The 14,661-nt window shown below is 43.1% G+C and overlaps 2 protein-coding genes across 2 annotated transcripts in view; one reads left to right on the top strand and one right to left on the bottom strand.

Moving 5' to 3' along the window:
- PDE7B (phosphodiesterase 7B) overlaps positions 1–10,728 on the top strand; it is an 81,871-nt gene extending 71,143 nt beyond the window's left edge. The window contains exons 8-12 of the mRNA XM_075707389.1: positions 1,286–1,377; positions 2,418–2,562; positions 5,722–5,818; positions 9,883–9,963; positions 10,511–10,728. Coding sequence (XP_075563504.1) covers positions 1,286–1,377; positions 2,418–2,562; positions 5,722–5,818; positions 9,883–9,963; positions 10,511–10,728 — 633 coding nt within the window. The remainder of the gene's footprint in view (positions 1–1,285; positions 1,378–2,417; positions 2,563–5,721; positions 5,819–9,882; positions 9,964–10,510) is intronic.
- The window catches only part of MTFR2 (mitochondrial fission regulator 2), a 486,796-nt gene that overhangs the window by 445,498 nt on the left and 26,637 nt on the right, over positions 1–14,661 (bottom strand). The window lies entirely within an intron of this gene.

The raw sequence follows: 14,661 nt of genomic DNA, 5'->3' as shown, positions 1-14,661 counted from the left end.
TCATTAGATATGACAGGATTACAAAGGAGGATGGGGAAGCCTTAAGGAGAAAGGAGAAAATACAGTTCAGTCCCTCTTGGAGAAGTGGAAGCTGTGCATCACATCCGACAGGAAAGGCAGCACTAGTGCAGCTACACCTCAGAGCTGTGTGACTGTGCGGAAGCAAGCCAGAGATTAACAGTGGCCGGAGAGAGGCGTTCTGACTCTCGTTTCCCAACTGGCAGTGGCAGGGCAGAGTCCTTGCTCTGCTACCTGCCCATAAGGTTTGCTTGTGTTTGGGTTTTTTTTAATCCAGTGCTCATCTACTGCAAAAGCCATAAACTGCCCAAAACAGGGATCAGATGCTCTAACTCCCCCACAAGTGTCCCTATTGCTAGGTGACAGTCGTCTCATTCACACTGTGCACGTTGTGGATAACTGAGGACTGTGCCATTCACTGGAGCTGCTTCTCTGCAGCCAGCAGAGGCTTTTGTGAATTATAAGAATTGTGTTAGAGGTTTCTGAACAAGCGACATTTCTGAGGTGTTCAGTGGTAGAAAGTACTCTGTGAACTAAACAAGTGATGATTGGTGAATGCATTGTGTATTAGGATAGTAAGACAAAGTCATCAGACACAAGATACCCAATTTGCTCTAATTTACAGCCAGCCTAGAAAGCTGGGTTTCTGTTCCCTAGGAATTTTTTCCGACCTAACTTTGGTTCCACTTAGTCAGAAGCAAACAAACAAAAAGGACTCAAAATTTGTTGCAGACTAAGTTGCTGAAGCCTGCAGATTCTCAGTGATACTGATACTCCTCTTGCTTTCACTGAGCAGCTGCAGGCAGCTTCCAGTTCCCTGACTCCCAGGGAAATTGGGCAGTTCAGTTTTCTTTTTCTTGTCCACTCTGCATTCGAACTGTAGAAGCTGAGAATTCAACCTGGGATCAGTAGGAGGTAAAAATATGATTTTGCACTCATGCTTTAACTCATTTGTTAATAAATCTGTTAGAATGCAAGCTACCTCCCACTCAGATGAGATTAGCTCCTCTGTTCACAGTGGGACTCAAAAACTGTAGAACAACAGGACTCTGGGGCTGACTTTAGCTAGGAAACTTAGAAGCACAAGGTGCTTAACTCTAGAAATCCAGACCAATTCCTCAAATCCAAAAGGTGGCTAAAAAGCACACATTTTAGGCTCATGCTACAGCACTTCCAACCAGCTCTAGGTATCGTGATATGGAAAATCTGTATCTGTACCATGGATACCTGCCTAACCATTGAATTTATTCCTTTTACTCCTCCCTAGAACGTTTCAGTGCTCGAAAATCATCACTGGCGATCTACAATAGGCATGCTTCGGGAGTCACGGCTGCTCGCTCATCTGCCCAAGGAGGTGACGTAAGTGTCTGCTGGAGGAAATGCATCACTGAAACCAGTCCATGGCTGCCATCACTCTTCTTGAAAGGAAACTGGCAAAGAGGCCCAGGCTTCAGAGTAGGCTGAACTTCCTGCCCTGTCTCTCTTGGTGCCAGTATGAAATCATAAGACAAAGTTATAGAGCAGAAGTATTTTCTAAGACTTTGCCACTTCTGCAGCACAGGAATGGCCACTCTGAGCACCGGGAACATTGGGAGTCACAGCAGGAATGCACATTTTCAGATCCATTGTTGGCATTTTTCATTTTAAATGGCACCAATGAATTAGTGATTAAAAAGCATGAAATAGAGAGAAAAATGAAGGAGTTGGTTGAGTAGCATGAAGACTGCTCAGGACTTCCACACCTGACTGAGGAGGTGTGGTTCAGTCTTCACTGTCTTTTTGGGTGAAGAAAAAAAAAAAAAAAACCAAACCCCAGCAACATAAGTACCTTGGCCAAGTTGATGCTAACTTTTTACCTGCTGGTTTTGTGCAGTGTTACTCTGTGGATAGCCTGCAGTACTAAGTTTTAATGGCAGGTGACCATACCAAGAATATAAACAAGTTACCTGGAAGCAATAAGCTCCATGTGCCTCCAGAAACCCTTTGCATCAGACCAACAACTTCAGTCCTACTTCAAAGGACTTCAGTCCTTTACAACTTCAGCTGCCACTTCAAAGTTGCTGTATTCAGCACCCAGCTCTGAGCAGCTGAAGTAAGATGTGAGCATTTTTCTAGATGCATCATGCTGTTGGTTTTAGTTTTTTTTACTTTCCTGTCACTTTGCAGAAGCTTTCAGAAACACCTATGCCAACAAGCATTTTCCTTCTACAGTATCTATTCCTCCTGAACCCATTTAGGCAGCTAGAACAGTTGTACCCTGCAAACCCCAGCAGAGACCGACCAAAGAGATCAGACTGGATCCATAAAGAAAGAGGAAGCTTTATGCTAGCTGTGCTCCGTGGCAGGTTATTAATGTTCAATGGTTCCATGATTGAAGGGGCTTATTTTCCTTATTGCAGACAGGACATCGAGCAGCAGTTGGGCTCCCTGATCTTGGCAACAGACATCAACAGGCAGAATGAGTTTTTGATCCGTCTGAAATCTCACCTTGACAATCAGGATTTGAGGCTGGAGGATGCACAAGACAGACATTTTATGCTTCAGGTAACTTCAAAAATTATTTTTCCACTATTGTATTTTATTCATTTTTCAAGTCACAATATTTCCTAGTTTATGTTAGAATAGCATACGTTAGTGTGTCTGGATGTGAGCATTTCCTTACCTATCACCATAAACACTTTGCTTCAGCCACCTGGTATGTCAGGCAAGCATAAGATGCCTCCAGTATTTCCTTAGATCATTTCCTTGAGTTAAAAAGCTGTGAATGCAACAGACACAGGAGAGTGTCAAATGCTGAGAAATTAAGATAAGCTATTAATTATTTTACTTCCAGACCACTGCGTAGCTCTTGCCAGGTAATGCTTCGATTATATTTTCTCTTCTGGCAAACATCGCTTCACCAGTGTTATTTCCTAGCACCGTGCAGGAGAGCACCCTTGTCAGTGTTCTTTCCAAGACAGCCTGACATCAGGTGCCCAAGTCCCCTTCCTGCAATGGATGTTTAGAAACTGCCTCTGCAGAGACAACTGTTGCCATGGCAGCAGGTGCTTCTCTAGTGGATCTGCCCAGCTAATGAAGAAACCATGTTTTATTTAAAAATCAAATAGATTCAAACGGGTTCTTCCAGCTAAGCTGCAGTCATTAACAGGCTCTTCAGAATAACCCTCTACCTATTAAAGCATTATTGTGATTAAAGTAGCTGCATATACATGCTTCCCTGGAGAAATTACATCAATTTCACTCTTAAATACCTAAAGCAGTTTAAGTAATCAGTATCGTCAATAAAACAAACATCTGCATGTTATCACTTTGTCGAGGTTACAGGAAAGGTGAGAGTTGTATGGAAAGAAGCACTATCTGTGAATTCTCCCCCTCCCACTGGCATGGGAAATGTAGTAATCTGCTTGCGTGTCCTCCGTCAAATACAGTCTTCTGTCAGATTCCTGCATGGACCATGCAGGGCAGGGTGATGGGCTTATGTATTGGGTTTGCATGGCAAGGTTTTAGTAGTGGAAGGGCTACAGGGGTGGCTTCTGTAAGAAGCTGCTAGAAGCTTCCCCCAAGTGCAGTAGAGCCAATGCCAGTCAGCTCCAAGATGGACCTGCCGCTGGCCAAGGCTGAGCCTATCAGCGATGGTGGTGGCGCCTCTGTAATAATGTATTAAAGATGGGCAAACAAAAGAAAAAAACCTGCAGAACTGCAGCCACAGAGAGGAGTGAGAATATGTGAGAGGAACGACCCTGCAGACCCCCAGGTCAGTGCAGAAGGAGGGGAGGAGGTGCTCCAGGCGCCGGAGCAGAGATTCCCCTGCAGCCCCTGGTGAAGCCCATGGTGAGGCAGCTGTGCCCCTGCAGCCCATGGAGGTCCATGGTGGAGCAGATATCCACCTGCAGCCCGTGGAGGACCCCACGCTGGAGCAGGTGGATGTGCCTGAAGGAGGCTGTGACCCCGTGGGAAGCCCGTGCTGGAGCAGGCTCCTGGCAGGACCCATGGAGAGAGAGGAGCCCAGGCTGGAGCAGGTTTGCTGGCAGGACTTGTGACCCCGTGGGGGACCCACGCTGGAGCAGTCTGCTCCTGAAGGGCTGCGCCCCGTGGAAGGGACCCATGCTGGAGCAGTTCATGAAGAACTGCAGCCTGTGGGAAGCACCCACATTGGAGTAGTTCATGGAGGACTGTCTCCTGTGGGAGGGACCCCACGCTGGAGCTGGGGAAGAGCGTGAGGAGTCCTCCCCTGAGGAGGAAGGAGCAGCAGAGACAACGCGTGATGAACTGATCGCAACCCCCATTCCCTGTCCCCCTGCACCGCTGGCAGGGAGGAGGTAGAGAAAATTGGGAGTGAAGTTGAGCCCAGGAAGAAGGGAGGGGTGGGGGGAAGGTGTTTTAAGATTTGGGGGTTTTCCTCATTATCCTACTCTGATTTGATTGGTAATCAAGTTAAACTGATTTCCCCAGGTCAAGTCTGTTTTACCCATGACTGTAACTGCTGAGTGATCTCCCTGTCCTTATCTCGAAGCAAGAGCTTTTTTGTTATATTTTTCTCTCCCCTGTCCCATTGAGGAGGGGAGTGAGACAGCAGCTTTGGTGGGCACTTGGCATCCAGCCAGCGTCAACCCGCCACAGCTTATATTTCTGGACAGATTAAGCAAGAAAGTTGTGCAAATGCCAAATGCACAGGGATTACAAATCTCGACCATAGCAAAAAGTTTCTTACATGCCTTCTTGAAGTGCCCTCTGAACTAGGGCACAGACATGGTGAGATTTATTTATCTGGTGGTTTAGCTGTGGAAGAACAACAGAAAAAACTATCAAGAAAACTTGATTGATTGGGATAAGTTAAAGAATGTTTGAAAGGTCCTTGTAATAGACAGTAACATTAAGGCTAATCAATTTAATCCAGAGAGAAGACTGACTTGGAGACTTCCCTCCTCCAGTTCACAGGTCTGAATTTATACAGGAAATATTTCTGTTTTCCTCCCGGATGCCAGAATGATTTCTGAGCTCTGTCAGGCTAACTGACTGTGCAATCTGTGAAGAAGCGAGGCACATGACATCTTGTTCCAAGGCACTAAGACAGACAGACTATTACATGGTTTACTTTTCTGAAGCAGTTACTTGATTTGAAAAACCTCTTGCCCTCCTGTACTCATTCCCCTGCAAAGCACTTAAAAGTACTAGTTAACTAAGTGAAACCAAGCCAGGGGCAGTGCGGAGAGCCCAGTGCTTAGCTTTGTAAACAAAAATATGCAGACATGAAGATGAAGTGTAATTGAAGTGAGATGCAAGGTCACTCACTGAGACCGCAGAGAAATGATGCCCAAATAGTCTTACACCAGCTTGGCTCTTCCCTTCCTTGCCATCAGCCATGGATGCTGAGCCAGGCAGTCAGCAGGAGCCAGCCTGAGGCTTTTGTTGGCTTATTCCATGCAAGGAATATCCAAAAGACTTTGCAGACTTGGAATTTGGCCTTCGTCTTGTTCTCACTACGGTAAAGCGGAGGGCTGAATGAAAGTTTTGTTTGCAGCTTAAATAAATGCTCTTTCCTCAAAAGGCGTGTTTGAGTGACTCTGAGTCTCTAGAAGGTGATCTTAACCCTTCCCAACATTGCTGGTGAGGCTTGGGCGTTTCATGGCTGCAGATTTGCTGCTGAAGCACCTCTAGACAATAATTTCTTTTCTCACCACTACTTTTCTTCTTTGCTTTCAGATTGCACTCAAGTGCGCTGACATTTGCAACCCTTGCCGGCTCTGGGATCTGAGCAAACAGTGGAGCGAACGCGTCTGCGAAGAGTTTTACCGACAAGGTCAGCCCCTTCACGCGCGGCGGTCCCCTTTCACCTCGGCCTTCCAGGCTTTTTGTGCGGCGAGACAGGGGTAGCATTCAGCCTACCCACGTTGCCTTGAAATCTCCCTCAAGAACAAGCTGTTGAAGAGATAGTCTGCCTCATTTGAAAAGTGGGAAGGGGTAGAAGAGCAGCAAGTATTTCTTTGCCCTCGCTGCTCCTGTAGCAGTGTCAGGCAGGAGGGAGGGTTCTGCTGTGCCTCAGCGCTTGAATTTGGCTGGAGAGCCCACGGCTGGATTCTTCTCTGAGAACCCTCCAGTCACCATTAGCTCTTCTGAGCTGGAATGGCGCCAGGGCTGCGCTGCACCAAAATCGTACCGCTGTCCACTGTGTTTTATCTCGCTTTTCACGCTCCCACTGCAACTCCGATGGGGGCCTTACCCTCACTGTTTCCCAAATATGACACATTCTTCTGCCTACAAATGCAGAGAAAGGATTCAAACGCACTTCCCAGCACGCTGTTGAAAGGGCCGAAGCAGGCAAGCCAAAGCTTGGCTAGGACCTATTGCAAATGTTTTCAAACCCCTGCAGAGAGCACAGGCAGGCAGGGTTTTTTTGAAACACAGTAATTACACCATTTGGCTCTATCTGCATAGGCAAGGTCATGCTGTGCTACAACACAGGGTGCAGCAGAGTTTAATCACTGCTAAATTCTTTGTTCGGAGCATCCTGGGAGCCAAAGGCAAGTGGTACAAACACTGGAAGAGCACACAATGAAGTTCTCAATTCATTTAAAATTCCGCACTACAAAATTAAGCCACATCCGAGCTGGTACCTGGTACAGTTAGTCCCTAACAAGGACAGAGGCCAGCAAGTTAATTTTCAGCCAATGGCAGTTTAAGCTGGTGAAATGTCCTTGACTTTGATGCCTTTGAAGCAACATAAGCAACTTGTCAGATGCAGGTTTATTTAGTCAGATGTATAGTCAAAGCATAATCAATACCCAACTCATGAGGACAGGGCCCCAGTTGTGCAATAGCTCACCTTTAGTATATTGGGGGACCGTGCTGAGAACAACAGCGCTCTCAGCTCTTATAAATGTAAGCTTTTTCCCCAAGACTCAAGATTTATTAGTATGACATCTAAAATATACCTCTGAAAGGTGACACTGGAGCATATGAGACCAGTTAGAAGTGTAACAGGGAGAAAAAGAGCATTTCATGTGGGAGAATATACAGAAACTGTAGTCTGACTGTCACTGGTATAATTCTGGTAAGTGATACGAAAAACAGTATTAAATAGCATGTATTTAGATACCATTATCACTTTAAAATGTTATTGTAGACATCTCTGCCCCCTTACACACAATGCTGGGGCTTGAAGCTATTTTTTGTTTAGCATTTGAAAACCGTATCTCTCATGTTTTGATTTTTAACTATAGCTGAGGCAGATAATACCACAATCCGTACCATGTTTCATCTTTCTTCTGGAACGTGTACAAAGTGTGAACATTTTTGTACCAAATGTTTCTAATGCCATTTTAATAGACTCAGATCTTGATCTTCCAGTCATCTGGTGCATCTATGCTACATCTATTAGCAAATAAAATATACAACTTGGGTACATTTCAGGGAGCACCTGATGCCTACAGCAGCTCCTAACATGAACCTTTCCTAGAAAAATACTTTAAGTTGTTCTCAGATGGGTGTTTTGAAAGTCGAATAGGAACACAGCGTAAATAATGCAACTTGATTTGTTTATATAAAACTGGAACTGGCAAGAAACCAGTTTCAAGAAAATGCCTAATATTTAAGTAATATTAATGATCAGTTTCTCTGGTGAGGTTTTAAAATTGCTTGGAAGGTTTTCCTCAGCGTGAAAGCTCTCAGCAACTAATTCATGCAGTTACTTTTATAGCAATTTGAAACATATGAAACATATGAAACTTGAAAATTTAAGTCCTTACCATGCAAAGGAAAAATCTTATTTTTGTCAATTAAATGACTTGTCAAAGATAAGAAGATGTTGATACACTTCCAGCCAGACAGGTCAACCATTTTGAACCCAGAATACCTGCAGAGGGGATATCACTGGAGTTAGACGCCCTTTTATTTTGGTCAAAGATTTTTGGAGGGGCTAGAGGGGAAGAGGACAAATCACACATTTGGAAGCATGACAAACTGTTATTTTGTCTCAGTTTTGCTGAATTGTTCCTTTGGATTTTTTGTGACGCTATACGCATTTCCCTGATATTTTGTAAATATCTAATTAAAACTGAAAATACTCCCCTTGCTTACATTTAAGAAGCCATTGTACGCTGCAGAGAGAAGAAAGGCAAGGCTTAAAAATGCACACAGTATTTTATATGGGGCTGTGGCGCCCAAGTGGCACAATAGCATTTAAGTCAAAACAGTCTATTAGTGGGGAGAAAAGAACTTTTAGACAAAACCAGTGGATTTAAAGCAAAATTTTTTGGGGGGGTTGAATACAACATTTTGTCTGATCTAGCAGGTCAGTCTTATTTATGGGAACATTTCTCATAACCATCCCTCACTGCATCCTTACTAGTAACTCAAAAGGACAAAGTATTATTGCCTGAGGGCAAGTGTGCAGCTTAGCTTGCACACAGCTGGTCTCCCTTCCCGCCGTACTGTAGATAGGAAAGGGTCTGTACCTCATGCAGTAACCGAGACTGTACCCTGGCAGTGTCTCACAGAAAGCTAAAAATAGCAAAGGATGAACGTGTTGCACTCACAGACGGGGTGTTTGTTTAAAAAACAAAACAAAACAACCTTAACTCATTTACAGTAATCTTTGCATGGTGTACTGATTGCATGGGGAAATGCAATCTCTCCGGCCGGACAGGTGGTTGCTGTCTGGATGGCAATGGGCAAATGAGACTCCCTGAGCTCGTTTTCTGCTGAATTCTTATATCCAGCTGGCCTGTGGTCTTCTGTGACCGCTCGCATACACATGATCATTACTATTGATTACCTTCAACTACATTAAAAAAAAAAAATCTCCTGTCTTACCTATGTACAGACGACTATCTTGCGTATCCATTTCTGCATCTGCAGGAATAGTTTCTACTGACTGTTTAGAAGCATCTTCTCAATGCTGAACTTGGTCAATTCTGCAGCAAGAGCAGTCTGAGGTGGCATCTGGAGTGAGCAGATCCCCCACCCAGGCTGTTCTTCAACAATCTGAAACAGACCCCTGGGCCAGTCACAGCAGGAGCTGCTTTGTAGGAGTCTTCAGGGCAGTCCCAGATTCAAACCTGGAGCCCTCCTCTTCCAATTAGTCAAATACTGTGCTACGAAGGTGGCTAGGAGTTTGGTCAACCACTTTGTTTCAGATCTGTCCGCTGTCTCGGGTCAGTCCTGTGCAGATGACTCTGGGGACTTCCTGGACCACCCAGGGAATTAGTGATGTAAGTTCAGTGCAGCAGCACAGGCATAGATAGACCTGATACCCGGCTACACCACAAATCTAAGACAAATTTTTAATTCTCATCCTTTTTCCACATTTATAACTTAAATTCCATAGCTCTTGACACATGAACACATGTTGCCCGAGCCCATGCTCTGGCCCTTATTAGTTTGTTAGTGCAGACACAGCTGCGGACTGCCAGGCTCCATCACGCTGCCCTTTAACAGCAATTTCCACAAGCACACAGTAGCAACTCACGCTACAGTACTAACGGAGATGTGTTTCTTCTAAAATATATAATCTACATTTTTCTCGTAGGAAGACATTTGAACACTAGTAAATGAACTAGAATGTCCTAAAAATCTTTCATGTGAGAGGATCTATTTTAAAAATTAAGGTCCTCAGAACATGTAAGTGCTCAGATTTAATGTTCACTCAAAAGTCACCTTTCCTTAGAGAGATTTTTTCTTTGTATGCATGCTCAGTTTCTCTGATACCTAAAACAAAGTCCAAAAAATTGAGGTATTTAGACATTTAACATGGTCGTCATTGGTGCAAGATGCCAGCTGCTCAAATCCACACAGCTGCAGTCACTGTAAGAGGTATGGAGAAGAGACGTAAATGGCAGCAAATTATTTTCTCTTCTTTTTTTGCAGGTGACCTGGAACAAAAATTTGAACTGGAAGTAAGCCCCCTTTGTAATCAGCAGAAGGATACAATACCAAGCATACAGATCGGTAAGTATTAGTTTCAGTCTCTTCTCTCTGTGTTTATCTCAGTATGGCATAAGCTCGAAGAGAAGCTTCTTCCCCACCCCACCCCCCCAGGCTGTTTTAACAGTGAACGGTAGGTACCATAAGAGTCACGATTCACATTCTAACTACATGTGTTCAAAAGGAAACCTATCCAAGCCGAATATTCAACAGAAAGACAAAGGAGTCATTGCATTGGGAAAAAAGAGGACATTCTAGTATCTGCGGAGAAAAATCGCAGCCAACACGTGGTAACACACTGGCTGCTTTCTAGTCTGAAATCTTCTCAGAGAAGGATGCTGTCTCTCACAGATTTTACTGTTACACACAGAGATAGAGCCACATCTTGTCACATGCACTGGTCAGAAGCTGTGCATTGCAAAAGGAGTTGATGGCTGCTTGAGGAGTTACTGTTATTTCTCGTCACGGTTTTTGCCACTTACATTGCTGCATTCTCTCAAGGCTCTCTTTGGGGTGATACACTCATGGAATGAATTTGTTCCTCACCTGTGTCTTTTGTGTGTTTCCCCAGGGTTCATGACGTACATCGTAGAGCCACTCTTTGAGAGGTGGGCCCAGTTTACAGGCGATACCCCCCTATCTGAAAATATGCTAAACCATCTCAGGAGGAACAAGGCCAAGTGGAGGAGTTTGCTCCACAAGCAACACAGCAGTAGTAGGAGCAATGACCACTCAGGTCAAGTGACTGGCAGCCAAGAACAGACTTTAAATGAAGCAGAGACTCCTTAGTGGCAGCTTTGCACTTTTCCTTATAGCACCGCTATATCTGTCTTGATCACAGCAACAAACTAAATCCCGGGGAGCTAGGAGCCTGTTGTCAAGACCGTGGAAAGGGAAGAAATGGCAAAGCAGAAGCCGTAAGGGTCCTCACGAACAAGCCCACGGTTCTGCTGGGTTCCTTTCCAGATCTCCTTCACGTTCCTCTCCCCTCTCTTCGTTCTGCGCATGCCTGATGCCATTCCTCACTTCCGATCATGAACTGCCTGAATGCGGAGTGCCAGTCAGCAGTACTGAAGCCGGGCCGGTTACGGCTACCACGAAGCAGGGAGGATTACTGAGAGAACAGGGGAGATAGAGGCACTCTCGGTTATATATTCATTTACCACGAGTCATACTGTGACATGTGTATATAGGCCCAGAGCGCCATACGCTTTCGAGGCTGGCAGCTGGGCTGCACATTAAACCACCAGCATCTTCAGCATCCAGAGGACACTGGCTGAGTGAGAGCGCTCACAGAGGGCAGAGAGGGTCTGGTTATTTTAGTAATTAAAACAAAAACCTTTTTAACTTTTGTATTCTGTGCACTAAACAACAGATCTATAAACCTTGGACTGAAGTTACTCTCTGTATACACAACTCCAGTGTAACAAGGCTCATTTTGGTAATCATTTTTATGCCACTTTGGATAAAAGATGGGCATCTTCTCATTGCAAGGAACAGTATTCCCTCGCAAATGAAAGGGAAGGTGTTGTACAGTCTAAACCTTTGAAACATGAACAGATCTATCTTTTGAGTACTGTTTCAAGTAACATGTTTATATTCATATGTGTACATTTTCTGTAAATACAAAGCGCTACTGATTCCCATGCCAAAATACTGGAGTACTGTGGGATTGCTACCTGTAAAAACATTGGCACTGTGAACAGAATACTGTTAGTTTTAATACAAGAGAAAGCATTTGTAAATATGGTATAGAGTTTATTAATATACACCATTGTTTGTGGATAAAAGCCTTAACTTTGAGCATCCTTCATCTTCTGATAGCTGCCAAAATCATATGATCACAAGATATGATTCTGAACTGCCTTTCCACTATCCAAGGTGTATCAAAGGTCATTAAGGAATGAAGTCTGGCAGGATAACTTCTTGAAAACTTCAAACACATTCCATATGGGTCCGTGTTGTTAATCCATGGCACCTTGCACATTCGGTCTAGGCAAATGCTTCACAGAGCCTGAAGTTTAAGTTAAAAAAAACCAAAACAAAACCCACAGCAACACCACATAATTTGACAGTTCACCCTGATTACCATTTATTCAAGAGTGTGAATTTTTATTAAATAGCTTAGTGATCTACAAAGTACGACATTCTAATAGTTCTGGAGTCCAATTGTTTTCCTGAGTGATGTTGCAGTGTAGCTGATTTTTCCCCCACATTCCCTCCTTAGATAGCCAGCACTGAAATGCATTTGGGCTTTTCTTTTCATTAAGAAAAAAAAACTTCAACTGACTTTTAGATCAGTCTCATTCAATGAAGGAAAAAAAAAATGCATTGTAGTCAGACTGCTAAGAAAAATCCTCTTAACTATCATAGTAGCTGAGGAATTTTCTATGGTCTTGTGTTCGTGGAAGATACATGGCCTTATCTATGCTATAAACAACTTCAGTTTGGATAGTCTTTATAAAACTTTACTTAAGCTTCCATCATTTCAATGAGATTGTATTCTCGGACACTACTGCATTGCACCAAAGTGATTGTCCTCTTCTCCTCTGCCCTCAGAAAAATTAGTTGCATTCAGGTAAAGTATAGTGTTGTAAACCCCCAGTACATCCAATCTGTGTAACTGTTTTCCAAAAGAACTAGCAGATGTGGCCATATAATCATGTTTGGACATGCATACCTTGGAGAGGCCAACAAAGAAAGAGCTATTGAAGTTGGTGTTTGAGAAAGGTAATACCTACTCATAAAAGTGCAAGGGGAGATATAATAGAATTTTTCTCAATTACAGGGACTATTGACTTGATTAGACAAAGTGTTCATGCTCATAAGGTGACGAATATTTTTAAAGGAAAAGAAAAAGCCTAAGTTTTAGTAAAGAATGTTTTACTCTACTAATTCATTGGACACGTATCTTCAGAGAAAGAGACTGAAACCCAGTGAAGGAGGAAGGTGGAAATCACTATGAGAACACAAAGCATCCCGAGAATGATGTTTTTCTTCTCCTTTACTGTTTTGTAAGCTATAAGCAGTAGAAAACATTCTTCTTCCTCCCTCTTCTAAATGGGACTCATGTATTAGAAGTACCATAACAAGCAGAGAGAGTTGTGGTAGAATAAAATTATTTCTAACCACAGGACATAAATGTCTTTTTAACCACCTGATGGTGGGAGCGGGAGCATCACCACTTTGCAGCTTTTTAGGTATATATTTCCTTCTCCTGACAGATTTAGGACAATTATTAGGACATTACGCGAGCAGTGTAATGTGCTGCTTAGAAGCACTTAAGTACATACAAAAGGATATAATTTCCCTTGTTTTGTGTTTTTACTAAGAAATGGAAGCCATTTTCTATCTAGTTCAAAAAAATTTTTTAAAATGTTCTGAGGGTTCCTTAAACAAACCTGATGTCTAGCAGCATAAAAAGCTCTTGACAGATACATTATCGAGCTGTTTCTGAGGAGCTTCCAGAAAATAGGTCCAACAGGAAAGCTTAGATACAAATCAAGTTCTGTTATATCTACAAGAAAACCTAGACCTTTTCTGTAATTAGTGTACGGGGTCCATTACAAGTCTGCTCTTACCAAGTTAAAACTTACCAACTTTGAAAAGCTGCTCTTAAAATGAACAGGTTGTGGGGGTTTTTTGGTGCACTGAACATACTTGCTAGATTTCAATCACCTTGCCTAATGAAACAATGCTTGAAATAGGTTCAGGGTGGCTCCAGAAATGCTTCTGTACTCATGAGCCAAACCCATTACACAAGATTGGGTCTGGGCCAGTTTGCCTCAGGTGCTCTAGACAACAGTGCGCTGAAAAGTCAGGCTCTGGCAGCAGATGCCAGGCAGCCAGATTCACTGGGGTCTGTAATGCAAAATGCTACCATTTGATTTCCCATAGCCGCCAAACCAACAGCACCAGTGCTCAGTATATGCAGTTGTGATATATATTTGGTATTATCTAGTTTGGAGGACATTTCTGTACTGGGATTTCTCCCCAGGATGCTAACAGAATGCTAGATGCACGGAACAGAAAAATATCTGTGCAGATAATGCAGATTTTTGTCTTGTTAGCCCTATTAGCCCCTTTACAGAAAGCCCTTGTAAATTATTTTTCTTTCTTATTGTGCCAGTGCAGCTAAAAGATTCTGAGGTTTTAAAACTGAGTTAGGTTTTTCATACAAGGAAGGAAGCAGAAAACTGCTAAAAGCAGGAGCTTAAAACACTTTTATGCCCCACAAATACAATTCATTTCATTAAAACGTAGTTTCTTTAAACACAGATTTCATACTGTCAAAGAGGCAAATTCTGTATAAATAACAACAACAATAATAATAAAAGAAAGAAGTGATAACTGAAACTTGTAGGCTGGTTAAAATAATGCATACATATGCATTTTCATGAAGTAAAGATTTTTACCTACCTTTGGGTTTTTAAGGGTCAACATTCCAGCCACCAGCCAAAAGGGGGGAAAAAAAGGACTATTGAAAATGTATACCTTTGAAATACAGAGACAGAGAGAGGAGTAGCTGAGATTAAGTAGAGTCTATGGAAGGAAAAAAACCACATGATCTGCAGTTCTATCTAACCTAATCTACAACACGGGTCAATTATTTTTCTATAAACTATTGGTGTTCATGAAGAAAATCAAAGTCTCCCTAAATGATTGGTGAGAAGGCTGCTACCCCAGTAAATGAGATAAGCCCATTTTCACACTGCATAGTTA

Source organism: Pelecanus crispus, chromosome 3, assembly GCF_030463565.1.
Source record: "Pelecanus crispus isolate bPelCri1 chromosome 3, bPelCri1.pri, whole genome shotgun sequence".
Taxonomy (NCBI): Eukaryota; Metazoa; Chordata; class Aves; order Pelecaniformes; family Pelecanidae; genus Pelecanus; species Pelecanus crispus.
The sequence above is the reverse complement of the archived record's forward strand: the minus strand, read 5'-3'. Positions and strand labels throughout refer to the sequence as shown.